The sequence below is a fragment of the Vicugna pacos genome, chromosome 17 (genome assembly GCF_048564905.1).
Source record: "Vicugna pacos chromosome 17, VicPac4, whole genome shotgun sequence".
Taxonomy (NCBI): domain Eukaryota; kingdom Metazoa; phylum Chordata; class Mammalia; order Artiodactyla; family Camelidae; genus Vicugna; species Vicugna pacos.
This window is the reverse complement of record NC_133003.1, coordinates 49,224,163-49,250,621: the sequence shown is the minus strand read 5'-3', so window position 1 is coordinate 49,250,621 and position 26,459 is coordinate 49,224,163. Positions and strand designations below refer to the sequence as shown.

Below are 26,459 nucleotides of genomic sequence, written 5' to 3'. Positions count from 1 at the left end.
CTTAGTACAAGTCATTCCCCTTCTTTGGCCTCTGTTCTCCATCTGTCAAGTGGGAAAATGTGTAGAATGAGACTCTCTCTACAGCCCCTTTCAGTTCATGGTTCCAGGATCTTAAAGTTCTCAGGAGACAGCCTAGATGCCTTTAAAGGAACCAATGAAAGGGGGAACCAATGGAAGGGGAAACCAAATTTATTGAGCATACTGTCTCAGGTGAGATGACTTTACATGGATCTGTAGTCCCCAAACTGTGGGGGACTTCACATAATTCTTTTTAATTTGGGAAGGAAATAACATTCCCTTTCTTGCCAAATAAGAACATTGGGGAAAAAAACCTTCCACTAACCATCATCATCATTTCTTTAAAAAAAGGAATTTTTAACACTAAGAAAGCAGGATGTACCTCACCTCAGAGGAAAAGAACAGCCCTTCTCACCCTGGAAAAAAAGACAGCTCGCAACCTGGCATGATTATTTTTTTTCCAGATTTAAATTTCATCAGTCTCACCCCTACGTAGGGTCCAGTATCTGGTACTCTCTAACAGAGATTATTTTCACCATTTCCCAACACCTGTGAAGTAGGGCCTCATCTCTTTACTTTACAGATAGGGAAACAGATTCAGAGAGCAAGTGCAAGGTCAGGGAGATAGTAAGTAGTAGTCAAAGTTTTCCGGATGTCAGAGCAGATCATTTGGCAGACTCTAAGCCAAAAGCTATCTCCCTGCAGGGAAACAAATGACCTGCACTGGCTTCTGTGGAGTGCCCCGGCGCGTGAGCCTGGACTGTGATGCTATGTTCTTTAACACATCTTAATGATGTGCCCACTTCATGCCAACACGCTCCCAGCCTCCTTCTCTGCTGTTCCCCATACTCACCCTGGGTCTTGTGCTCCAGGCCCAGCTTCACGCACGGGCGGCCAATGTATCCCCGGGCGGGCGTGTGCTTCTAACAGTTTAGGGGGGTTCCCTCTCCAGGGGTGTCGGCAGCTTCCCAGGAGACTCTGGGAACCTTCAACGCCTCTAAGACCCAAAGGTCTGGAAGCGTTAAGGTGCAACTGTGATAGGCTGTACGGAGATAATTTGGGAGCAAGATAGAAGTTCAAACCCTATCAAATAATGCCCTGTGCGGACCCTCCCCCATTCCCACGGGTTTCGCGGGGACCCACAACCCACAGCTCCGGCTGGAAGAAGGGGGTCCCCCAACTCAGAAGGCCTGACTGTGGAGGGGGCTTGTTGCTCCGGCTCGGGGTCCCTGGGACCGTGCCTACCCCTCTCTCTGCCACAACCTGGAGCTCCTCTTCCCTGTTCCGCTCCGCCCCTCACGCCGGCGGCAGGAGCGCGGCTCCGTTGGGCCGCGCTGGTGCACGAGAGCACGCGCCTCGGCACGGGAGCGCGCCCCGGGGAGAACCCCAGCAAGATGGAGGCCGCGCCGAGGCCGCCGCCTGGGCCGAGGCAGCCACTGCTAGGAGCCCCGAGGCGCGGCGCCTAGGCCGTGCCAGTCCCGGACCCGCTGCCCCGGACCAGGCCCAGGTTGGTCTCCCCGCACCCCCTCCCCGCGGCGGCAGCCTCCGCGCGCGTCCGGCCTGGGCGCGGGGCAGCCGCCCCCCCACCCCCGGCCCTAGCCGGGCCCGGCCTCTCCCCCGCGCCCTGGGGACAGCCCCTGCCCACTGCCCGCCCCTCACGGCCCGGGCTGCCTACCTGCCGGCCCCGGTCCCTCTTCCCCTTGGCCTGGAAAACCTTCTCCCCAGCCCTGGCCGGCCAATCCTAGGCTCCCCACAGCCTACCTCCAGCCCTGTCTCCTGAGAGACCCTCCCAGACCCCGGCCCCATGTTCAGACCCTGCAGTCCCAGCCGCCGATTCCCCTCTAGCCTCATCCCGATTCCTTCACTTCACCCTTCCTGTCCCAGCCCCCATATCACCTTCCAGTCCCCTAGTACTAGCCCCTTATATCCCCTTCTTACCCCCGCGTAGAAGCGCCTACCCTCCTCTCCATAGCCCCTTCCTAGACACCCAGTACCAGACCTCCTTTTACCCGTAATGCCAGCCCCCAGATTCCCTTCCTACCTCTCCACAAAGCCCCTCCGCTGATGCTCCAGCACCGGTCTCCATCCTCCATTCCGTCTCCCCATGGTCCCCTCTTACAACGCCAGTACCAGCCCCTAAGCCCACTCCCCAACTCCACCATAACCACTTTCTAGCGCCCACCCCACTTTCAGCTCCCACATTCTCATCCAGCGCCCTTATCCCAGCCCCCCAACTTTCACATGGCCCCTTCCTAGGTACCCCCATTGGAGATCTTTGCCAGCACCCCCCCCCCCCCAGTACTCTCATGACACCCTCCTAGCTCTTCCATACCAGCCCTCTGGTCCCCTCAGCTCCGCCTCAGGCCCCGCCCTCGCGGGTCCCTTGGCTCAGGGCCGCTTCTCGCGTGCGTCCCCAGCTCCCGCCCGGCAACCCGGCGGTCGGTCCCGGGCCGGCGGCCCCCGCCAGTCGCGCCGCCGGCCCCGCCCCCGGGCACCATGCTGCCCTCGCAGGAGGCCTCCAAGCTCTACCACGAGCACTACATGCGGAACTCGCGGGCCATCGGCGTGCTATGGGCCATCTTCACCATCTGCTTCGCCATCATCAACGTGGTGGTCTTCATCCAGCCCTACTGGGTGGGCGACAGCGTGAGCACCCCCAAGCCTGGCTACTTCGGCCTCTTCCACTACTGTGTGGGCAGCGGGCTGGCGGGCCGCGAGCTCACCTGCCGCGGCTCGTTCACCGACTTCAGCACCATCCCGTCCGGCGCCTTCAAGGCGGCCGCCTTCTTCGTGCTGCTCTCCATGGTGCTGATCCTCGGCTGCATCACCTGCTTTGCGCTTTTCTTCTTCTGCAACACGGCCACGGTCTACAAGATCTGCGCCTGGATGCAGCTCTTGGCAGGTAGGGGAGGGCCGGGGGCGGGACTCCTAGACAGACTCCAGGGACAGAGCTCCTTACTTTCAGGACCCCTTGTTGGAGGAATCAGAGAAAGATTCTGTTCCTCTGTCTAAAGACACACCTCCTTTGCTGACTCTAAGAAGCCACTGGGGAGGGGATCTTATGAGAGAGACATCTTGAGACAGGGGGCAAAGCTTTAGAACTGGGTCTTTGCTTGGATATGGGCAGACTGCATTTACTGATGAGTTAGCATTATGTTTGAGTTTCTGAGGGTCTCTGAGAGTCTCTGTTGAGTGTCTTAGGGGAAATAGTTATTTGAATGAGGAGTTACTCTAGGTGTGAGCAATTTCTGTTGCATTGAAAAAAGCATGAGATGTGGAATCAAGAGCTCTGATTTTAACTTGCTAACATTGTCAACTTGATTGTTTCACTTTACTTCTCTGAGGCTCAGTTTCCTCATCTGTAAAACGGTGGAGAGGGGATCAAGAACTTATGAAAGAGTAACTTGTAAGCTATGAAATGCTGTGATAAGATGGGAGTGGGTTGTCTATAGTGTCTATCCAGTGTTTGAAATATAGGTGGTGGACAACACCTGGCAACATGGGTCTCTGGAGGGCAGGTCTCCAGCTCCCCACCCCCACCCAATGCAGGAAGGATTCTGGTACTATGCCCAATGGCAATGTGTCCCTGGGACCCTCTGAAATGTTTGGCTAAGACAGACTCCTTGCCCTAAGAGAGGGCATTTGGGGAATAAGAACTGCTGAGACAGTTTTCCAGGATCCATTAGAGTCCCCCATCCCCGCCTACCTTTCGATCAAAGACAGATTTTGAAGATTCAGCAACTTGGGCAGTTGCCTAATTGCAGGCAGGGAAGAGAGTTGGTCTGTGCAAAGTGGGGCCAGAGGATGGCAGGGATGGAAGAAGAATGATGAAGTCTGGTGAAGGAAAAAGTTTCGAGCCCTCCAGGGCTCTTGAGAAAGAGAAAGGAAAATGTGATGATTGTGCAGCAGAGATGGTTTTAAAAAATGAGCACCTCGGGACATTCAACAAGTGTCAGCCCCTTCAAAACAGACCTCCTGGAGAAGGTGTTATATCAATTGCTGATGATTCCACAGCTCAAAACATTGTATGGAATTGTCTTTTGGATTGTGGGGTATTTTCTCTTGAACATCATCTTTGAGGGGAACCTTCCATCTTTTAAAAGAGGAATAGGATTTTTAGAAATGGCCAAGTGTATAAAACACAATGGGTAATCAGATCAAATTGAGAATTGTCATTGGAGATGAAAGCCAGCGTGTGAAGGCAAAATCATGAGGCTGATTTGCTTCCCCAAGAGGACTTTTACAAATGTGGGGAGGAATTACTGCCCCTTTGGAATAATTGCCCAAATTCCCCAAAGGGACTACCTTGAGGAGGCAGCATTTATTCATTGTGGACATTCTAGTGGGGTTGTTTTAAATTCATCTCACTCCAGTCAATATAGATGGGGATCTTTTACGGTTTTTGAAGAAGGCGAGAAAGGAGAATTATAGGATGTGGGGGGAATCTCTGTATTTATTGATATCTAGGAGGCAATTTTATATATTTGCATTCTGCTCTTAAAAGGCAAGCTGGAAAGCATATATGCTCAGCTGGAATGTCCATTTCCTCAACCTGAATTTGTAGTCTGCAGATGGGTTGCTGACCTCTTGACCTTCCAATTTTCTGTAATCCATGTCGGTTTAATCTTGGGGGTTTAATGAACTGTCCAGCAACCACCATGTAAATATAGGATTTCAGGGATCTTAGAAATCAACTCCTTCAAATCCTGCTTTCCGCTGCTCCCATTTTAGAGAATGGAAACTGAGCCTAGAGAAGTGACGTTCTTACCCAAAGTCACAGAGCCAGTAATAAAGTAAATTAGTCTTGACTCCTGGCCCAGTGCACTCTCCCTTGTGTTATTGCCTCACTCCTGAGGGTGGTTATCAGAGTTGAGCAGGTCATTTTATACCACTTTAGAGATATCTGAGTTCTCTGGGTAAGTAACTGATTCATTTTGCTTAATAAAGTGGCACTAGGGCAGAGGCCAGAGCAGTGGACACCAAGTCATGGAATATGGGGTCTTAGCTGACTGGATGTGACTTACCAAGCAGTGTTAAGCAGTTGTTTTTAGCTTAAACCTCAGGTTTCTCATCTGTACAATGGGGGACTAATCAGTTAGATTAGTGGATTTTAAGTATTTCTATCAGCTATGTGTGGTTCCTAGAACAACTCTTTTACCAAGAACATTCCATTCAGAAAGTGAGAAATTAGACATCCTCAGAGGAACTGTAGAGAAGCAAAGGGTCCTGTCGGTATCAGATAAGAATTAGAGTGCTTGTTGTGTGGTTCTTGTTCAAGTGAACTTTGCGGGGGGAGGGTAATTGGGTTTATTTATTCATTTAATTTTGGAGGAGGTACTGGGGATTGAACCCAGGACCTCTTGCATGCTAAGCATGTGCCCTACCACTTGAGCTACATCTTCTCCCGACTCAAGTGAACTTTTATTCAAGTATTTTAGAGTCTTCTGAGTGCACAGCACTGGGCCATTGGGAAAATATAAAGAAATACTTATTCCTTTGTTTATTTCTCATGGGCTCTTTGATCATCCCTCTGTTAAGTGTTGCAATACTGGGATCACCCCTGCCCCCAAGGCTCTTAGGTCTATAAAATACAATCCCTGCTCTCAGGAAGCTTACAGTCTAGTTGAATCACTAAATTGATCAGCAGTCTTTCAGTAAAAAGAGACAGAAACTCAACTCCAGCTGGCTTAAATAAACTGAAATAAAGTAAAGAGGGTAGTGTTTTTGGCTCACATAAATTAAGAGTCAAGAGCATTGGCTTCAGGCACAGATAGATCCAGAGGTTCCATTAAATGTCATTAAAAATAGGGGAGGGTATAGCCCAGTGGTAGAGTGTGTGCTTAGCATGCACAAGGTCCTGCATTCAATTCCCAGTACTTCTATTAAAAAACAAATAAATAAACCTAATTACTTCCCCCACCAAAAAAAAAAAAAAAAGAAAAAAAGAAAAAAAAAGGAGAAAGAAAGAAAGGAGAGAAAGAATAAACTTCTCTCCATTTCTTGGTTCCTCTGTGTTGGCTCATTTTTAAGTCCACTTCTCTCTTGAAAGTGACAAGTAAGGCTACCAACAGCTCTGAATCTTCATCGCTTCAGTTTAACAATGCCTACAGAAAAAAGAACACCTGTTACTCAATGTGTTCCAGCCAAAGTTCCAGAGCTGATTCTGATTTGCTCAGTTTTGGTCAAGTGTTTACCTCTTAATTAATCAGTGTGACTTTGTCTAAGGCCTCAGCCACATGCCCATTCCTGGAACATGTGGACTGATAGGGGAAAAAGATAAATTCCCGCAGGGGGAAATCAGATGTGACCCCTGCAAGAAGGGTCCTGTAGGTGAGAGGTGCTGACAGAAGCCCCACTTTGGACAGTGTGGGCACAAATATGCGCTCGGCCCTAAGTGCTGTGGAAACCCCAGGGCATTCGAGGAGGCTGCTGGCTTAGTCAGGAAGTGAAGCTTGAGTGGGGCAGGCAGGGTGTGGACTGGTGTGAGATGTGAGAGAGCATTCTGATGGAGAGGAAGATCGTGGCCAGAGACTCCTAGGTGAGAAAGCCATATCTGCCCTGAGTGTGGCATCCACTTAGGGGAGCAGCAGGGGGAGAGGCCAGGAAGTGTGCAGGGCTCTGAATACTGGGTCAAGGAATTTGGACTTTAATCAAAGGCAGTTTGAAGCTACTACCACTGTTATTAATCAGGGAAAAAGCAGTTAACATTGTCTGAACTTTTACTATATGCTTGACCATGTACTGGACAGTTACCTGCATACTGTTACTGAATCCTCACAGCAGTCCCTGAAGTACCAAGCACACTGGGGGAATTTCTTTCCTCCCTTCCTCCAACCCTCCTTCAATTTCTTTGTCCCACAACTCTCCCTTCCTTCTTTCCTGCCATCCACTTTCCTTCCCTCCTTCCCTTCTTTTGTCTTCTGCCTTGCTCCCTCTCTCCCTATCTCCTTCCTTCCTCTCCCACATCAGTCCTTTACTGATGGCCTCCTCTGTGTCTCAGGCACTGTGCGAGGCTCAGGGAATCCTGGGTAAGAATCCTCGCTCCCAGGAAGCTCATAATCTCATGGGAGAGGCAAGGAAGAAATCCAATCATCACAGCAGGGAATGACACATGAAATGATTCAGTCACGCAAGGGTATTCTGGGGCACACACAGGACTTCTGACACGTTAAGGACAGCCAGGGATATCTTCCAGAAAGTAACAGCATTTGAGCTGTCTTCGAGGATGGGAAGGAAGGAGAAGGGGAACTGGGCAGAAGAGACAGTATGATCGAAGGCATGGAGGTGGGAAATAGCCTGTTGTGTTTTGATTGGGTTGTTTTGGGGTTTTTTTTGTTTGTTTGTTTTTTGATTTTGAGTTGTATGGGTTGTGTGTATATTTTGGAAATTAACCCCTTGTCAGTCGCATTATTTGCAAATGTTTTCTCCCAGTCTATAGGTTGTCTTTTTGTTTTGTTTATGGTTTCCTTTGCTGTGCAAAACCTTTTAAGTTTGATTAGGTCTCATTTGTTTATTTTCGCTTTCATTTCTTTTGCCTTAGGAGACTGATCTAAGAAAATATTGCTACGATTTATTTCAGAGAATGTTTTGCCTTTGTTCTCTTCTAGGAGTTTTGTGCTGTCAGGTCTTATATTTAGGTTTTTAAACCATTTTGAGTTTATTTTTGTATGTGGTGTGAGGGAGTGTTCTAATTTCATTGATTTACATGAGGCTGTCCAGCTTTCCCAGCACCACTTGCTGAAGAGACTGTCTTTTCTCCATTGTGTATTTTTGCTTCCTCTGTCGTAACACACGGCCTTTTCTGTCCTAACCTCAGACATCATACACGACCACTTCTGGCACTCTCTATTGTTAGAAGTGAGTTACTAAATCCAGCCCACACTCAAGGGGAGGAGAATTCAGCTCCTCCTCTTGAAAGGAAGTGTATTTTAAAAATTGTGGACGTATTTAAAAACCACCACACATGGTAGCATACTAAACACTTGGTTTGTCTTGCTTTTTAAATTCAACAACACGTCTTGGAGATTGTTCCAAATCAGTATAGAAGGAGCTACTTTCTTCTTAAGAGCTGCACAATACACTTTTGTATAGTTGTGCCATCATTTATGTAATCACTTTTAAAGTTGTTTACAATATCTTGCTATGACAATATTTCAGTGGATAATGTTGCATATAAACAATTTAACATATATGTAAGTATAAGGATAAAGTAATCCCAGAGCAGTTGGATGATATAATGAGAGCCCTGGGTTAGGGGTCTGTGCCTGGCACATAGTAAGTGTTTACTAAGTGCCTATTGAATGAATGAACGGCGAGCGCTGATTTAAGTCCTTGCTCCACCACCCACTCCTTTGGAGGCAGCAGATTCAGTGGTCAGACGACCTGAATCTGAATCCTGAGTGTGGTGTTCTTAGGAAGTGTCATGCAAGTCCAGGGTCTCAGTTTCCTCCTATATAAAATCAGGACTATAATAGTCAGTAGCTACCACATGGAGCTGCTGAAGGATGGATTTTGAATATGTGGACAGACCCTGGCCAAAGGGAACCCTCAATAACTGTGAGCAGTGGTTATTAGCTATTGTGTGACTTGCATCAAAACCCTTTGACTCCGACATTCCATGGTCTTTGCCACAACAAGGGGGGAAAGGTTGAAAAGTGGGGAGAATTGGGAGATACGCCTGGAAGAGCAGGGAGGGCTGGCTTCTGGGGAGCTTTGAAAATTGGGCTTTGGAATTTGGGTCTTATCCCTAGGTGATGGGCAGTCATTTTTAGGCATGGGAGGGACCATGGCCAGATGTGGGTTTAGAAAGATGAGTTGGGCAGCTGCCAAGGAAATGGACCAGATGGAGTCTTGATGGGAGACAAGGAGCCCGGGGGAGGCAGTGGTGTGTCCGGGTGAGAGGGACGGAGGCTAGGGGAGAAAACTGGGGACCTCTTTCGGAGACCAGTTGGTGTGCTGGGGGTAAGGAGAGGCAAGTCATGCAGGTGACTCCACCACCCCTCCTTGGGCAATTGGGTCTCTGGAGTGACATTCCCAAAAGTCACAGCAGGGACAGCCAGTCAGCCTGGGAAATGCCGAGCTCGTGGACCCTATGAGACGTGCAAGAGGAAGCATCCACCAAGCTGTTGGCTCTTCGGGCCTGGAGCGGAGGAGAGAGGTCTCGGCTGGAGATGTAGATGTGAGTCTGAGTGTGGGTGAAATTGCCCGGGGAGAGTGTGTGGAGGGAAAAGAGGAAACAGCCTAGAAACACCAACCTTTATGATGCAGGTGGAGGAGGAGCCCGAAAAGGAGGCTTGGCGAGAGAAGCCGGAGCAGCTGCTCAAATTAGCGACCCAGAAACTGAGAAGAACGGCCTTGAGAAAGGACAGCTGCCTGGAGGAGCCAGAGGGGACAGGGAAGGGCTGGAGCCACCTGGACAGGCCTGGTCCAGACAGGAGGAGTCAGACAGGTTGTGGGGAGGGTGTCCGGAGGCTTCTACCAAGCCCTGGAGATGAGAGTGGCAGAGCCAGGGCAATGGGGGATGCAGTGGGCCGCAAACTCAAAGGTGTGGGCTCTGTGCAGGCTGGGCCCAGAGGCCGTGGAATAAATATGGTTCCCAATTACCACACAAAGTGATGGGTGTCCCATCTCTCCGTAACAGCATCTGTGACTCCAGATATGATTATTTGTGTTCCTAACAGTCCCCCTACTAACCAGGAACCACAGGCTGGGGACTGAATGACTTGGAGGAAGGGTCCCAGGGAGAAGGAATCGTTAGTGCAAAGGTCTCCAGGGGGCTGAACTTGGAATGTTCTTAAGAGACAGAAAGGAGGCCCAGCATGGCTGGCATGTAGGGAGCGAGAGACCGGATGGCTCGGCAGGGTGAGGCGGGGCGAGCTGGGGGCCTCTTTGGCCAGGACCAGGCGTTGAGGCTTATCCTAAGCAGAGCGGGGAGCTTTCGAAGGGTGCCGAGCAGGGCACTGGCACCGCCTGTTTTTGAAAACTCCCTCCGGACACTGAGTGGAGAACAGATGATGATGGGGTGAGGATGAGAGCAGAGAAACTAGTTAGGCCCCTGCGGTCATCTGGGAAGGAGATCATGGCAGCTTGGCCAGATGGCGGCAGCAGAGATGGAGAAAAGAGGTCAGGCCTAGATATTTTTTAGAGGTCAAGTCAGCCAGCCTCGCAAATGGATTGGATGTGGAGAGGGAGGGAAGGGAAAGGGCCTGTGAGCATCTGGGTGCTGGATGGGGCGCGAGGAGCCCAAACACTGGAGTCCCCCACCCGAGCCCCCCAGTTGATGGAGGCACTAAGACTGGGCCCGGATCTTTAGATCCAGTGGGTCAGTTGACTGTTGGGAGAGGTTCGGTCTCCCTTGTACATAAGCCCTGCCCTGGGGAGCAGGATGGAGCCGGTGCGAGGGGCTTGTGAACAACCTCCTTCTCGGGTCGGGGGCTCTCTCTGTCCGACTGTTCTCCCGGCAGCCCCCAGCGCGCCGGGCCTGGTGGTGTGTACCCTTGGAAAGCTGCGGTCCCAACACTGACACAAATCCTTGTCCCGGCTTCTCAGCCTGGTCCTTTCTAGAAAACCCTTTGCAAACGTGAGGGAGGGACTCGGAGGGGAAACAGCAGCCGTTCGTGCGTTCTGTGCTCTGTTACTGCCTGGTGCCTCTCACCTTTCTAAGACTTTTATTGCTTTGGGAAATTATCATTGTTCTCTGAATGGGAACTGGAGAATACAGATGAGCAAGATTGCATCCATAATCTCCCTCTCCTAGAAACAGTCATCCTTTTTCTTAATTTTTGAAACAGTCATTCTTAACTGTTGGTCTGCACTCATAACAGTATAGAGGACTGGTTATGAGCAGCCTCTGGAGCTAGAGTGCCTGGGTCCAAATCCTGTTTCTGTTGTTTACCAGCTGTGTGACCGTGGGTAACTTGGCTAGCCTCTCTGTGCCTCAGTATCTTCAACTGTAAAAACAAAATAGTAACAGCATCTACTCCACAGAGTGTTGTGGGGATTAAATGCAGTAATGTGTGCAAATCCTGTGCCTGGTGTGGTAAACTTTATATGACTATTTGCTATAACTATCGAAGTATTTTTCCCACAATGAAATTATCTTGTACGTTAGTTTTTATAGCCTTTTGAAACCTAGCATATCTTGAGTATTTTCTGTATCATTAAATCTTCCTCAGTATAATTTTAATAGCTGAGTAGAATTCCACAATATGAAAGAAAATTCCCAGACTGTTGGAGAATTAGTTGCTTTTTTGCTTTTTTCTTTCTTTCTTCCATCCTTTATTATTTCTCCCTCTCCTCCTTCCTTCTCCTCCTCATCTTTTTCTTCTTTCTTGTCTTTTCTCTCTTGTAAGTGATGACGTGATAGACATCCTTGTAGCTAAATCTTCAGGCAGATCCTTGAGCACTTTCTGAGCGTAAATTCCCAGAAATTGGCCAGCTCAGTCAAAAGGGGTTTAGAGATTTTCGTGTTTTATGTTTTTGTGATCAGTACATTATTTCTGTGAGTTCCATTTGGCTTGTGCATTGTGATTCTTTGTTGCTTTAATTATTTCATTCCAAGTGTGTGAAAATCTCTGGCCACAGTCACTTACTAGCGGTCAACTCCCACCTACCTTATGGTTTCGGGAGGTAATGTACTCACTTGGTCCCAAGTTCAAAAGGTGCAGCAGGTTAACAGTGCAAGTTCTCCCTTCTCCCCTGTCCTCCAGCCCCTCAGTCTCCTCCTGAGAAGTAACCAAGGGTTATCAGCGTGAAAGTTCTAGAAATGGAATCACACTTTTTCTAAGTAGGATGCATCCAAGTTGTTGCACGTAGCTGCCATAACTAAATACTGTGGACTGGGTGCCTTACACAGTGGACATTTATTTTCTCATAGTTCAGGAAACTGGAAATGCAAGATCTAGCTTCTGGCATGGTGTGGCTCTGGTCAGAGTCCTCTTCGTGGCTTGCAGATGGCTGCCTTCTTGCTGTGTCCTCGCCTGGGAGGTGTAGGGAGGAAGGGAGCTCTCTGGTGTCCCTTCTTATAAGGACACTAATCCTATCATGGGAGCCCCATCCTCATGACCTCATCTAACCCTAACTACCTTCTCAAGGCCCTTCTCCAAATACCATCACATTGGAGATTGGGCTTCAAAATATGCATTTTGTGGGGACATAGGTCAGACCATAGCAAGCCTCTTCGGAGTCTTCTCAGGGACAGAAAGCCCTGGGGACATCCAATCTGACCCTCTAGTAATGAGTAGCAGCTGCGGTGTGTCAGGCATGGAGGGAACAGCTGAGCATAAACAAAGGCCTCCCTCTGGGAGTGACCAGCTCAGCGGATGTCCCTTGACAAGGATAGTGTTATGGTATCATAATGAAACTCTATTAAAATAGCTAAGCATGAATGCATCATTAAAAATCTTTGTATCAAGGCACATTTATAGCAAAAGTGTTAAACAAAACAAACATTAGAGTATAGTATGTTTTCTTACTAGTTCTTCACCACGTCTTAGTCTTGTCCTGGTTTATTCCCTAAACTCAAGTATTGTTTTTCCTTTTAACTTTCCCTTGGTTTCTTAATTTTTTTCTTAAAGTGTAAGAGGATTTCATGGCCAGACATAGCTGGAAAAGGATTGGACATAATAATATTGTTCTTATTTTAAAAGTAATATATGCAAATGTTAAACACTTTCAACAGTACAGGGGGGCATAGAAGCAAAACTGTGTCCCCTCCTTTCCTCTGTCACCTGGGCCGTGTCTCAGAGATACCATCATTAAGGTGCTTCTGTTTCCTTCCAGAAATGTTTATAGATATGCAAGCTTATATATGCATATATGTGTATTCTTTGAACAAACAGTACGTTAAATTATTTATTTTGTTTGTTTGTTTTGAGGGGGAGGTAATTAGGCTTATTTATTTATTATTATTATTCTTTATTTAACAGAGGTACTGGGACTGAACCCAGGACCGCGTGCATGCTAAGCACGCACTCTACCACTGAGCTAATGCCCTCCCCCGTAAATAGTGTTTTTTTAAATTTCATGAGTAATATCTGAAAATATTCACTCCGTGAAAAGCTGAACTATTACAAACAGGCTAAAGTCCTCACCCCCTCCCTGCCCAGAGGCCCCATTGTTATAAACTTAATTTCTATTTTTCCTGATATTTTTCTGCCCACTTATGTGCACATCCATGAGGAAGACACATCATGCCATTTTCTGTGTTCCACTTCCTCGCTTCCTCCTTTCCTCCCTTCCTCCCGCTCTCCCTTCCTTCATTTCTTCCTCTCTTTTTTTCATGGTAAAATACACATAACACATTCTGGAAAAAAAATACACATAACATAAAATTTACCATTTGAACCATTCTTAGGTGTCTACTTCTGTGCCATTAAGTACATTCACGCTGTTGTGCAACCATCATCACCATCCAGCCTCACAACTCTTTCCAACTTGCAGAACTGAAACTCTGTCCCCATCCAGCACTAACTTCCCCTCTCTCCTCCCCTAGTCCCTGACAACCAGCATTCTACTTTCTGCCTCTAGGAATCTGACTGTTCTGGGTTCCTCATATAAGTGGAATCATACAATGTTTGGCCTTTTGTGACTGGCTCATTTAATTCAGCATAATGTCCTCAAGATTCCTCCCTGTTGTCTCCTGTGTCAGAATTTCCTTCCTTTTTAAGGTTGAATAACTTCCCATTGTAGGCATAGAGCACCTCCTACTTTTTTGAAATAAGAGGGATAAAGTTTGGGCTTTTTACCTGATTATTATGTCAGACGAGAGGTGGTTCAGGGTGTGGCTATGGCCCCAGGCAGGATGGATCTGACTCCCCGCTGTGTGGCCTTGGGTACATCACTTAACCTTTCTGGGCCTGTTTCTTTGTCTGAAATGGGGATAAGTTAATACAGATAAAGCAGTTAGAACAGTGCCTGGCACATAGAAAATGCCGACTACACATGTGATTTTTAAAAAATTATGATTTCCTCTAATTTTTTAATTTCTTAATCTACCTTAGAAGATTTTCCATGACAACAGATACAACTGTACCCCATTTATTTTAATGGCTTTGAAGTATTCCATAGCACAGATGCCCCGTACTTTAGTTGGTTCCCTTTTAATAGACATTTTAGTCCTTTGTTATAAAGATGGTGAACACCTTGTATCCATCCTTTGTGTGTGTGCACCGGTTTAGCCACAGAATAGATTTCTGAGTCAAGGGATAAGTGCCTTTGTGACTTTTACGGGTACTGCCGTGCTGTTCTCCAAGCAGAGGGGATGTGCTTTGCAGTGTGTCCACCCGACAGTGGGGTGCACCACTGTTACTGTGACGATGGTGACAAGTCTACTGCCTAGGCTTGAGAACTAGGTATCACCGTTTCTGTGATGATAAAACTTTGGTTCAGAGAAGTGATGTGATTTGCCAAAGGACATACAAATGTTTTTTTTTCCCAGTACATACACATAGCATAAAATTCAAAAGGAATAATATATCAGATAGCGCCAGGTTTGGCTGCACATGATAGGAAAATCCAAAATAATTTTGGTTTAATGATACAGGTTCTAGTCTCTTATGTAAAATACATACTCAAGAGTTAGGCAGTCCAGAGCTGGTTTGGTGACTCCTGAAGTCCTGAAGTAGGGCCTATGTCATGACCTCCATTGCCCAGATGAAGAAACTGAGGCCCAGATGGTAAACTGACTTTGCCTAAGAGTGGAGTTGACCTTCCCCTCCAGTACAAGGTAGGCAGTGTTTCACAACTTCAAAGAGAAAGTCTCAGTTTGGCGCTACTGTGTCTTTAACTTCCCCTCGGACCCAGAGCTTTTGGCAGGTGAAAGTAGCTAGCTAGAACCTAAGAACAATGTTTTGGTTCCATGACACTTATGTCTATAGTTTCCTCCTGTCGATGGTACTGATATAAAGCTGTCTTTGATAGTGACATAAAGCTTACTTTTTAAGTAAATGCCTCTCAGTTAAAAAGTGAGTCTATTCAAAGAAAAAGATTAAGACCTGTCTGGGTTTGAGTACAGATCCCACCACTTACTAGCTGTTTGAGTGGATACAATACTTAGTTCCTCTGAGCCTCAGTTTCCACGTCTGTAAAGTGGGGATGATCATTTTTCCCACCTCATAGATTTATGGTTAAATGAGATCACACATGTTAGGAGCTTAGCACCCTGGCATATAGTTAAGAACTCAATACTATGTGTTAATATTATCATATTATTAATACAATGTTATTAAATTTCATACTATTTATTAACATTATATTATTAATAATACTAACGTTATTTATATTAAAAATTTCACAACACCTCCTGGCTGCTTGGGAAGTCAGTGGACTGTAGAGTGACTGGACAGCAATGCCCTGTCCGAGGACCCTTTCCCCTAGACCAGTGGTTCTCAACCAGGGATGACTTTGACCCCAAGGGGACATTTGACAGTGTCTTGAGACCTTTTAAAATTACTGTGTCTGTAGATGGTGGGTAGAGGCCAGGGGTGAGGCTAAATATCCCACAATGCACAGGACAGTCCCCCCAACCATGAAGAATTATCCAGGTCAGTGTTAAAAACTCTGAGAGGGAGAAACCCTACCCTAGCCTGCCCCTTGCACCCATGTCGATGCCTGGCAGCAGCTGGTTCTTCAGCTAGCTCATTATTTCCAAAAGAGACTTGAATTCCAAAGACCTGAGCCTTGGTTTCCTCATCCAGCAAATGGGGATGCTGAAGGGTGCCTTACCTCTAGTTATTTCCCCTCCTGATGGTTGAGCCTCTTGGTCACTTCCCTGGCCTAGGTTGTCCCTCAAGGTGTCTTTGGTTTTTCTCCATTTGCTTGACATCTGGTTGTTTCCTATTCCCAGACCAGCCTCTGGGGCCCCACAGCCACCACCTAAAACACTGCAGAGCAAAGGAGGCAGAGTGAGTGAGAGATGGAGAGAGAGTCGCCACCTCCAACCTTCTCTGAGTGTCTCTGTTATCCTGGATCTCCTTCAAGCACTCCCTGATATGCATAAATATTCTGTTTGTGTGTTGATTTTATTTTATTCCTCTCCACACACCTCTGCTCCTGAGGACAAGAAATCATGCCTGCCAGTGTCCCCAGTACCCTGCACATTGCCTGACAGATAGTGGACACTCAGAATTTATTTGCTGAATATATGAAGGGAAAGGGGAAAGAGGACAGGGCAAAGGGATAGGTATAGAGAAGAGAAGCAAGAGAAGGAGGAGAGAAGAGAGGTGCAGAATGAATGTCAAATGCTGAGAGATCTAAGGAGAAAAGGGAAGAGGGAGGGTTGAGCACGGTATAGGCTAGCTGGAGAGAGAGGAGGAGGGGTGTGAAGAGATGGAGGCAAAAAAAGATGAAAAGGGTGGAGAAAAGAAAGAAATGGAGACACATGACTAGAGAGACACATAAGTGATGAGGCAGAGAGACTGAGAGAACGTGCAGGCGCAAAGCCCTGGGAAGAAAACCTCACTGAGCGAGGGCTTGCGGAGGAAGGAGGACCACCCGCAAGATACTGGCGCGGTTTCCATGGAGACGGGGATGCTCCAGGCGGGAGAGGAAACACTATACCCTGGAGGGGAGGCGGAGGAGCTGGATGGGTTTCCCCATTCCTAGGCTCTTTCCTTCACCCCTGCCTCTAGCTGGAGATCCAGGGCCAGAGGATGGGGAGGTGGAGTGCACCTCCCCCGCTCCCCCAGCCTTGAGGATGAGAAGGGCTGGGCTGAGTCGACTCCTTGTCTCCTACTCTCCTGTCCCTTAGGTTTGACCCTCCTCTCCTCTCTAGGGTCTGGAGGACCTTGCAAAGTGTCAGGGGTACATGGAAAGATTCATGGGTCAAGCCTACTTTGTAGGCGCCTCCTATCTTCCTATCCCATAAATGCTGGAGCTCCCCTGGGCTCAATCCTGGGCCTTCTCTTCAGTTTGTATAACGTCCAGTCCCACGGGTTTACATGCCTGCAGCTGCCACATTTACCTTTCTAGCCCTGATTTCTCCCTGGGTTTCTTATCCATTTGGGTGTCTAACAGACACCTTCAAACTTGCTCAGTTCTTTAACTCACCAAGCTCATTCTTGCCTTAGGGCTTTTTGCATTTGCCATTTCCTATGCCACTAACTCCTTTCCCAGCCCTTAGTGAGAGGTGTTTTCCAGTGGAGCTGAGAATTGTCTTGGAGAACGCGAGCGCTGGACAGGGGAGGAGGGCCTGCTCCAAAGTGTGTGTGTGTGTGTGATCACTGGCACCCTATATCATTATGAGGAGCACAAGCTAGAGGGAGTGTGGGAGGACTGTCCTGTAAGAAGGTGGAGGTCGAGGCCAGAAGAGGCAGAACCAGGGAGGGAGGGCCCCCACCTTGCGATCAGGGAGGAGCCTAGGCCCTGGGGAGCACTTCCTCGTACAGTAGATGAAGGAAGGAGATGGCAAAGCCAAGAGTCCCCTTTCTACCCTAGGGACAGGATGTGCCCCGTGGACAGTGGGCAGAACTGACCACCACCCCCAACTTGTCATCTAAAGCCCAGGTCAAGCATCCCGTGGGCCTGGCGTGGGGTCAAGGGTCTCCCAGCTCCAATCTGAGCCTTGTGAAGTCTTCGGGTCTCCGACACAGTAACCCAGTCGCTGGTGGACTGTCAGACACTAAAAGGATAACATCAATCTAGCAGACAGTGCCAAGAGGGAAGGCCTAGCCTGGAGGTTGCCTACTGAGCCAGGGTGGCTCTAATTGGCTGTGTGGGGCATTACCCCTGTTTGAGCCAATCACAGTTGCCAGAGGAGTGCAATGTGCTGATTGGCTCAGACTTGGGTCCCACCCACAAGGAAGGGCCCTGATCACCGGGGCAAGGGGTTTGCAGAGGTGGGTCACTGAACTCAGAGGGAGTGGGTGCCAAGGAGGGAAGCTGCAGAGACCCATTTCGATGTGAAGTCTCTTCTTGTCCTGCTCTTTCCCTCTCCCACTTTCTCTCATCTGAAACCAAACCCCTCCTCTAATTATTTCCTTATTTGTATGATTATTTTTTATTATGACTATTTTTTTAATATTTTATTTATTATTGTATTATTTAATTATTTTATTTTGGTTGGGGGGAGGCAATTAGGTTTATTTATTTTTAGAGGAGGTACTGGGGATTGAACCCAAGGCCTCAAGCATGTTAAGCATGTGCTTAACCCTTGAGCTAACCCTCCCCCCATGACTAGTTTTGATAATAGTAATAATAGCTAACATTTATCTGGGGCTTACTGTGCCAAGTGCTTTACATTTGCTGCCTCCTATGATCTTTACAACCACTTGATGATACTATTATTGTTCCCATTTTATAGATGAGGAAACAGAGGCTCAAAAGGTGACTGACCTGGCTCTAGCTCAGACCTAGCCAAAGATTTGAGCCCCAGCTCCCTTATTAACCACTTTGCTCTAAGGCACTGCAAACTCCACGAGGCTAGAGTCTCAGCAAGTTAGCCACTACCCCCCCCCCCCCCCGCTTGGTCAGGTTCCTGGCACACAGCAAGCCCTCAACAGATACTAGGGTGAGTGAATACCTGGTGCTGTGCTAAGTGTCTTAACAAGCATTACTTCATTTAACCCTCACAACCACCCTGGGAGGTAAGTACTACGATTTCCCTCCTATAGACGCAAGTAAGCGGCATCCCCCAAGTCATACACTAAGTGAAAGAGCTAAGCTTAAAACCCATTGTTCTTGTTCCAAGTCTGTTCTCTGAGCGCATTGCTCAGCTGTGAATGAGATCGTGTTTCCAGCAACTTGAAGGAAAGGAAAATGGCGCTCGGTAAATGTTGAATAAATGACAAAAATTAAAAATAAAGAATGATGAGGATGGGAGATGGTAAGCATGGCAAAGATGCTAAAGGGAGCTGAGGTGGTGATCGTAATTTCCTATTTTCTCGTGTTTCCAGGAAGGCTTCCTGGAGGAGGAGTTGATTTGATGGGGGCGGGCGAAAGCACTGCGTTTTGGAAAGTTTCTGCTGGAGGCCATCGCAGACTCTAGAGTTTCTGGATCCATAGGAGGTCGTTAACAAGCCCCTAGGTTGATGGGCGGAGCCGGAGTGCCAGGTCCACGCTGAGGGGGGCTTCTGGTGGTCCTCAGGCCCTGGGTAGTAATCATCCCCTTCTCTCTTCCTTCCTGACCGTGGCGGTGGGCCCGGCCCGGCGCCCCCGCAGCTCTGTGCCTCGTGCTGGGCTGCATGATCTTCCCCGACGGCTGGGACGCGGAGACTATCCGGGACATGTGCGGGGCCAAGACCGGGAAGTACTCCTTGGGGGACTGTTCGGTGCGCTGGGCGTACATCCTGGCCATCATCGGCATCCTCAACGCCCTCATCCTCTCCTTCCTTGCCTTCGTGCTGGGCAACCGGCAAACAGACCTGCTGCAGGAGGAGCTCAAGCAGGAGAACAAAGGCGAGTGCGCGCTTCCGGGTGGGCGGCTGGCGGCGGGGTCGGGGATGCGGGTGTGGGCGGGGCCGGCTCCTCGCGGGGCGGGGCACCTTCAAAGTCACGGCAGTGAAGCACAAACTGGAAACCCTACAGGCAGACTGGGCGCCTTGAAGGCAATTTGGCGTTACATCCCTCAGATCCGAACATTTGCACGCCTGACCCAGCAGACCCTCCCATGAGTATAAACCCAGGAGAAAACAACTAAAAACAACCTTAAATGGCCATTGACAGGAGGATGGTGATACATATTCACATCATAGAATAGTTCACAACTGTGGAAATGAATGAACATCAGTTATACATAACAGAATGAATGCATACATCCTGGAAACATAATATTGAGAGAGAGAGGAAAGAAATTGAATTCCAGAAGAAGACAGAGTGATGTTTTTATTGAGTGCAGAAACTAAGCAACTCTATGCTATGTATAGTTTAAACATATTTGTACAGTTATGATAATGTTGTATATATTTTTTTTAAAGCAAAGAAATGATCAATACAGAAGGTTAGATGGCAGTTCTCTGTGGTTGGGATGGAAGTGGGGCAGCTAGGAGTATGAGGTGGGGGACAGGTAGGTATGTACGAATCCTTGGTGAGTTAAGTTCTTGCATGGTGAGTCCACAGATGTTTGGTACAGTATGCTTTGTATTTGGAATAGTACCTATAAACTTTCATATTAATTACCATTAATTAAACATTTGTATTAATTAGACATTAATATACAATAAAGAAAAAGCTGACACCTAAGACCACAGCCTCAGGGATAACCACTGTTATCAGATGCTTATCCACGTATCTATGTACATGGTACATCCTTTATGAAATACACGGCAGTGTGATGTGCTAATTTAGGAGATGCGCCATCTGAGACAAATCTCTTCTGAGATTACTTTTTGTGCTCAACTCTAGAGCACATCTTAAAGATCTTCCTTTGTCAGTTAATGGAGACCCATTTTGCCCTTTTTATCCAATGCTTAGCATTACATAAGACGAAGGAACTGTAGTTTCTTCTCCACTCCTTGCAGGGGCTGCTCGGGAGGTTTCCAGGTTTTTACTATTACTGGCAGTGCCACAGTGAACATCTTTGTCCATGCCTTCTTATACATGAGTGTTTTCTTGGTGTCTTTCCAGAAGTGGAGTTGCACACTCACAATTGTAATGATAATGCCAGATCGCTCTCTAAAGGAGGGTGGGTCCTCTGACCCAGGGGCCCACAGTGCCCCCGAGAAATGGGAGACACCCCGCCTGTCTGGGTGCACGTTCTCCACTGTGGGAAATCGGATTTCGTTGTTTTCATAGTCTCACTCTTCCTTGTGCTGTTAGCATGTGCTGGGTCTCTGTTTAGTGCCCTTCTTTAATTACATTCATCTCTTGGAGTCTCTTATCTATAAAGTGGGGATAATGGTAGTGAGGGTTATCATCCCACTTGGCAAGAGGTACTCTAGTACTGTGGTGTGAATACCCTCGGACAGTGAAGGCAGATTTTCTGTGTTTGAAGCAGGCTGAGCTAAGAAATGATTTCACGTTCTTGAGCCTCAGTTTCCTGCGCTACCTATAGTGAGAGAGGTGAGAATAGTACCACCTTACAGGGCTGTCCTGCAAGGAAGGGTTGTGCCTGTCAAGGGGCAGGTGGTGAATGCCCAGTGAAAAGTGTCACTCCTCACGTCTCCCCGTCAGGCAGACATCATGACCACCATTTTATACATGAGAAAGCCAAGGTCCGGAGAGGTCCAGTAACTTGCCCAAGGTCCCCTATGTGGTGGAGCCAGGATCTGAGCCCAAGTCCAAGTCCAGGGGCCAAGCTTTTCGCCGCCCTCCTGGGCTGCTGGGCAGCTAAACTGCCCTTCTCTGGGGCTTCCTGTTCCTGGAGACCCTGACACCTGGTGGTTTCTATGGTCTTGGTGTGCGGTCCGGGCCTGCCCTCTGGTGGCAGCTTCCAGAGGTGCAAGACTAAGATAGCCATCCAGCTTTTTTTGAGGGGGCTTGGGGATGTGACTCATGTGAGGTGTGCCCACTCAGAGCCCTCTCCTCCCTCCCTAAAGTGCCCCAACAACTCAATGTGTTAAAAGTGATGTAATGGAGCCCCAGCTTACCTTCCTTCAGCATCTGGGGATCTCCATCCCTCACTGGGAGCTCAAAATGAGTGAGCGTCACGGTTCAGTCTGAGCCCAAGTCCTCTGGAACAAAAGTAAAATATGAATTGCCATCATTTCCTACATATACTATGTGCCACATGCTGTGCAAAGCCCTTGGCTGGCATTATTTCTTTTTGACCCCTCAGAATCGCTCTGTGAAGGACTAGGCTTTTATGTCCATTTTACAGATAATGATATCGGGGCTCAGAGAGGTCGAATGACTGGCGCGAGGCCATCCAGCTCGTCAGGCCTGGCTGCATTTCATGACCTGTGCAGCTCACCCCTCTGCCCAGCTTTGCCCTGAGGAGTGGCTGAAGGAGCCCCAGTGCCTGGTGGCCTCTGAATTTCTCCAATTCTCTCTCTTTCTCTCCCAGATTTTGTGGGCTCTACAGTAAGCTCTGTGTTGCGGCCAGGGGGTGATGTCTCCGGATGGGGAGTCCTCCCCTGTCCCGTCGCTCACTCACAGGGACCCTGAAGGCCGAGATCGCAGCCTGGGAATCGACCAGCCCTCAGCTTGTCCTGTCTCCTGCCCTCTCATCCCTCCATTCAAACTCTGAGGGAAGATCCAGATCTCGGACTGACTTCTCAACTGCTCCCCTTCTGCAAGCTCTGAAGAGGTTGGGACTGGAATGAAGGCTGGGGGAGGGGGGAGGCCCTGCAGAACCTGGGAGGGCCTGGCTCTGCACCTCCCTCAACTGACTTAAGGGAGCCGGCCCCCAGCCCCGGCCACCTCCTCCCCCGCTAGCCTGGCCTGGGGCCCCTCCACAGTCTCCAGGGGAGGGAGGCGCTGTGGTTCTGGTTCCCCAGGCTCCCTCAGTCTAGAGGGCTGCTGCCTCCATCCTCACCTCCCCTGGTCCCTGCCTCCTGCAGAAACTTATCCAAGACACGGCTCCAGGACAGACCCCACTCCAGGACAGTCCGGACTCTTTCCTAACTTTTTTTTTTTTTTTTTTGCTGATGGTGGTTCCACCACCTCGTCACAGAGCTCCAGGTACCACCAGCCTCCCCGAGGCATCTCTGCTCCTGCTGCAGCCTGCTCCCAGCTCTCCCAAAGGAGTCTGAGGGGCACTGAGGGAGAAGGCCCGGGGCCTCCCGGTCAGCTGCCGACTGGGGCCTGTCCTCCCAGACCCCGGAGGCGGCGGGAGGAGGCACTCTGACTCCTGTCTGGGTGTGGCGCTCGGTTGCTGCAGCTGGGGCTGGAAGCAGCACAGCCTGCGCTGGCTTGGCCTTCCTCCTGCTGAGGTGGCTCACCAGTGACTGGACCCTTGACCCCGGCCAGTTTTGTACAGCACAGACTTCTTGGCCCTGTTGTCAGGGTTGGGGAGAGGGGCCCATGAGTGGGGAATTAGGGGATGCATCACCCCTCTGCCCCTCCTCATGCCCCCCCACCTCGGGCATCTGCCAAGGGCAGAGACTCTCTTGCCTCTTTGATACTTTTCTGCATAACTTGAACTTGCAGGTCACCTCTGAACAGGGTACCCCGTCCCCATCCCCAGGCCTTGTAACCTTGTCCCCACTTCTTCTTCCTCCTTGCCCACCTCTCGCCTTGCGATTTGCCCAGGGTCTGCAGCCCGATGGGCATGCTTGGAGCCAAGGCATGAGTGTGTGTGAGCGCGTGTGTGCGAGTGTGTGTGTGTGTGTGTGCGTGTGCGTGTGCGTGGAAGTGTTGGGGGGAGCAGATGAGGAGTCTTCTCCCCTCTCCTCCCACGGTGGGGCAGCTCCTCCCCACCCCCGGCAGGGAGCACAGGAAGGAGACTGCAGGGGTTTCTGACCTCCCCTCACTGCCTAGTGGACCCAGCAGTGGCGCGCCGTCTGGCTTGGGGTGGGACCGCCCCTCCCAGCCCCCAGGTCGGCGGCCAGTTGGCTGCGTTTAGTGTGCCTACTTCCGTCTCCAGGTACAGGCTGCCTGGCCCCTTGGAGAGGGAGCATGAGGCCCCTGCAGGCTCAGTGGGGAAGCATGTCATCACCAGGTCACGCTGCCTCAGCCGAAGGAGGGAGAAGAGTAGCGAGTGCCGTGTATTTGCAACCTTGTGTTCATTTCCACAGGACTTGGAACCTGAGAGTTAGGGTTTCCAAGACAGACCCTAGAAATCCTCTGCCTGAGTCCCACATCTGGACCCTAACTGGAATCACATCTGGGTCCTGGTAGGATTCCTGGCCCCCACCCTCTCCACTCCCTCCTCCTGTGCAAACACTTACCCTCTGTGCTCTCTGGCCTCAGCACTGAGCTCCCCTCTTCTGCTCCTGCCAAGTCCCGCTGCGGCCTGCGAGGTGGGGTTGTACACCAGGGTCCCATGCTGCGTGGGAGGATGAGGGGAGCCTCATGGTGGGGAGGCGGTGGGGGCCAGAAGTACGTTCCTCCAAGATCCAAACCAAAGTCCGGTGTTGGAAGGCTGCAGGCTGCAGGGGGAAGGACTAGGAGCAAGTCCTTAGAAATGAGGGGAGAAGACAGAGAAGGGAGAAAGAGCAGGAGGAGCTGTGGGGTAGAAGAGGAGGGTGGGAGATGGAAAGAGGTACAGAAATGAGAAAGAGTGAGCAGAGAGGGGGCTGTGATGGATAGAGAACTTGGGTGGGGGAGGGGGCCAGAGATGGAGGGAGGACTAGGGGTAGGAAAGAGGCAAAGGAAGAGGTGAGTTTTGGGAGGCGGGGTGCAGGGGAGAGAGGATAAAGGAGACAGGACTTGGAGGAGTGGGGAGCAGCTGCTGTGTGCCCACTGTGTAAGGGGACAGCCCATCCCCCCAAGGACACCCATTGCCCAGGGAGGCCACAGACCCCTGTGGCCTGGTGGGAAGGCTAGAACCTACCTCCTCAGAGGCCGAGGCGCCACTTAAGAGGGACTGAGTCTAGGTGTCTGCTAAGCAGGTTAGCACAGCTGGAGTGGGTTAGTGGTAGAGGAGGGTGGGTAGTCCCCGCTGGGGTGGTTGGACAGTGCTTTCCTGTCACCATCCACCCAGCCAGCTGCTGCCCCGGCCGAGGAAGGGGCAGTGGAAGATGCAGCCAGGAGCTTGGGGTTCAGAGAGCAGGATTGGGGCCTGAAGGTAACTTAGGGAAGGGAAAGAGGCTGGAGTGGGGACCAAACCAAAGCCCTGTCCCTGAGGCATCAGCAGAGGTGAGAGCAGAGCGGGAAACAGAAGCTGCAGCCTGGGGCCCCAGGTGAAGCTGAAGTGCCACCAAGTCCATGGCCCAGATGCTCCCCCGGGGGGGCCAGGAAGGGATTGCAGCGAGGATGTTGTGATCTGCCTTCACCCATGGCTGGAGACTTGCTTTAGCCCTCGAGAAGGGACTGAAGCAGAGGAGATGGTCTGTTCCTGACCCCAGCTCGAGCTCTTGGTCCCTGAAAGACACTGAACTCTGAGCGGCCCACGGAGACACCCCTTCCCGGGCTGTGCCTGGGCCAGAGGGCTCCGGCACCACCCGGCCCCCTCTGCCCGGCGTGGGACTTCTAGGATAGGCTGAGGCAGCTCCAAATGTGGGTTCAGAGCACTGCTTGCCAAAGTCCTTCTGGGTCTTGTGGTGTGAGACCTTTCCTCTTTGGGGACCAGTTCCCATGGAGGAAAACACTCTTCCTGAGTGGGCAAGGAACATGGGTAGGACTGGGGTCCTTCTCGGGCTTGGTACAGCCAAGAATTTGAGACAAGGTTTTTAAACAAAGCTGTGGGGAAAAATTCCTTGGCCTTCTTTTGAGGTTCCTGCTTAGGCCCAGGGGAATCACCCTTCTCCAGCTTCCAGCATAAACTGAGAAAGGGAGACTCTCTTTGGAGCAGCTGGGGTCTTCCCAGCATGAGAAACTTCCATGGGCCCCTGCCTGGCTCAGGGCTAGCCTTCGGGTGGGACTGGAGTTTCCTGAGAAGGGAGCAGGGGAACCACAGTCCTTCCCTGAGCTCTGACCAGCAGACCTCAGAGGGCCTGTGCTGTGTGTTGTTAGGATAGCTTGGTGTCGTCTATACTCCATTAGTAAGTTCCGTCTGAATGTGTCCTCACTGTTCATCGTCCAATTTGGTAACATTGATTTTGGTCCTGACCCCTTCTGCTGCTGCTGGATTTGAGCTTCAGTGCAGGTGGAATGACGTTCAAATAAAGAAACACTTTATATCACCCATGCTAGCTTCTCCTTCTCTGAGTCAGCCCCCAGGGGATCAAGGAGGGGTGAGATTCAACTCGACCCCTTGCACCAGGTGTGACTGCACGTTAGCAGAGCTTTGCTACTGTGGCTTAGCAAGATACTTTTTTCCTCCGTCACTCTGAGTCAGACCATGACTGACAGGGCGCACTGCTACTTTCAATCCAGGCTTCCATCCTCAAGGACGCCTCATGGCCCAGGGTGGCTGCTGGGGCTCTAGTCATTTTGGTCCACATTTCATTGGAAGGAGACTTCGGGAGATCCCAAAGGACTGAGTCACATGGCACACAACAATGTAGTCTGTTGACAAAACTGGGGTTGTTTTCCAAGGAGAAAGGAGAGTAGCTGGCACTCTCTTGACAGCTGATTGCACAGGACTGAAAATGAGGTGTCACCCTTTTCTGCCTGTGTGGCCTGGGACAAGTCCCTTCTCTCTAAATCCCCACTGGATAAGTGGGGATGAAGACAGCGATCTCAGGGAAGTTGTAAGGAACAAACGAGGGAATGTGTGTGAATTGCTTCACAGCTCCTGGCACATAGTAACCTGCTCCATATGGCAGTGCTCCATATGGCGGCTACGTTGATTATAATTTTTGCACTTGGGAATTGGGTCTTCATTCACCACATTTTGAGCACATAGTATCTGCTAAACACTTAAAGAACAACAGCAGAGACCCTGTCATAAGAGTCAGTCTGGCTGGGGAGATGAACATTCGTGGGTAGCTCGGGTAGGGACAGCTGACATGGCTTTAGGTGGG

The 26,459-nt window shown here is 49.8% G+C and overlaps 1 protein-coding gene across 3 annotated transcripts; it reads left to right on the top strand.

Annotated features, from left to right (window-relative positions):
- Nucleotides 1-2,505: 2,505 nt before the first annotated feature.
- Nucleotides 2,506-22,313, top strand: LHFPL4 (LHFPL tetraspan subfamily member 4). 3 transcript variants are annotated; one of them, XM_031686116.2, is made up of 3 exons: nucleotides 2,506-2,920; nucleotides 19,174-19,410; nucleotides 21,956-22,313. In XM_031686116.2, exons 1-3 carry the CDS (start codon nucleotides 2,515-2,517, stop codon nucleotides 22,054-22,056), a joined length of 744 nt encoding a protein of 247 aa, XP_031541976.2. In that variant the 5' UTR covers nucleotides 2,506-2,514; the 3' UTR covers nucleotides 22,057-22,313. The 3 variants fall into 3 exon arrangements, with proteins under 3 accessions (XP_031541976.2, XP_072796923.1, XP_072796922.1); XM_072940822.1 differs by lacking the exons at nucleotides 19,174-19,410; nucleotides 21,956-22,313 and adding exons at nucleotides 9,065-9,196; nucleotides 9,286-9,591; XM_072940821.1 differs by lacking the exons at nucleotides 19,174-19,410; nucleotides 21,956-22,313 and adding exons at nucleotides 9,059-9,196; nucleotides 9,286-9,591.
- Nucleotides 22,314-26,459: the final 4,146 nt, after the last annotated feature.

Bases quoted from the DNA above. Each gene is read 5' to 3' on its own strand.
- LHFPL4 (XM_072940821.1), top strand. From the start codon at position 2,515: ATGCTGCCCTCGCAGGAGGCCTCCAAGCTCTACCACGAGCACTACATG. The intron at 2,921-9,058 runs GTAGGGGAGGGC...CATTCCCAAAAG, and splicing joins CTGGATGCAGCTCTTGGCAG to TCACAGCAGGGACAGCCAGT. The intron at 9,197-9,285 runs GTGAGTCTGAGT...TTTATGATGCAG, and splicing joins TCTCGGCTGGAGATGTAGAT to GTGGAGGAGGAGCCCGAAAA.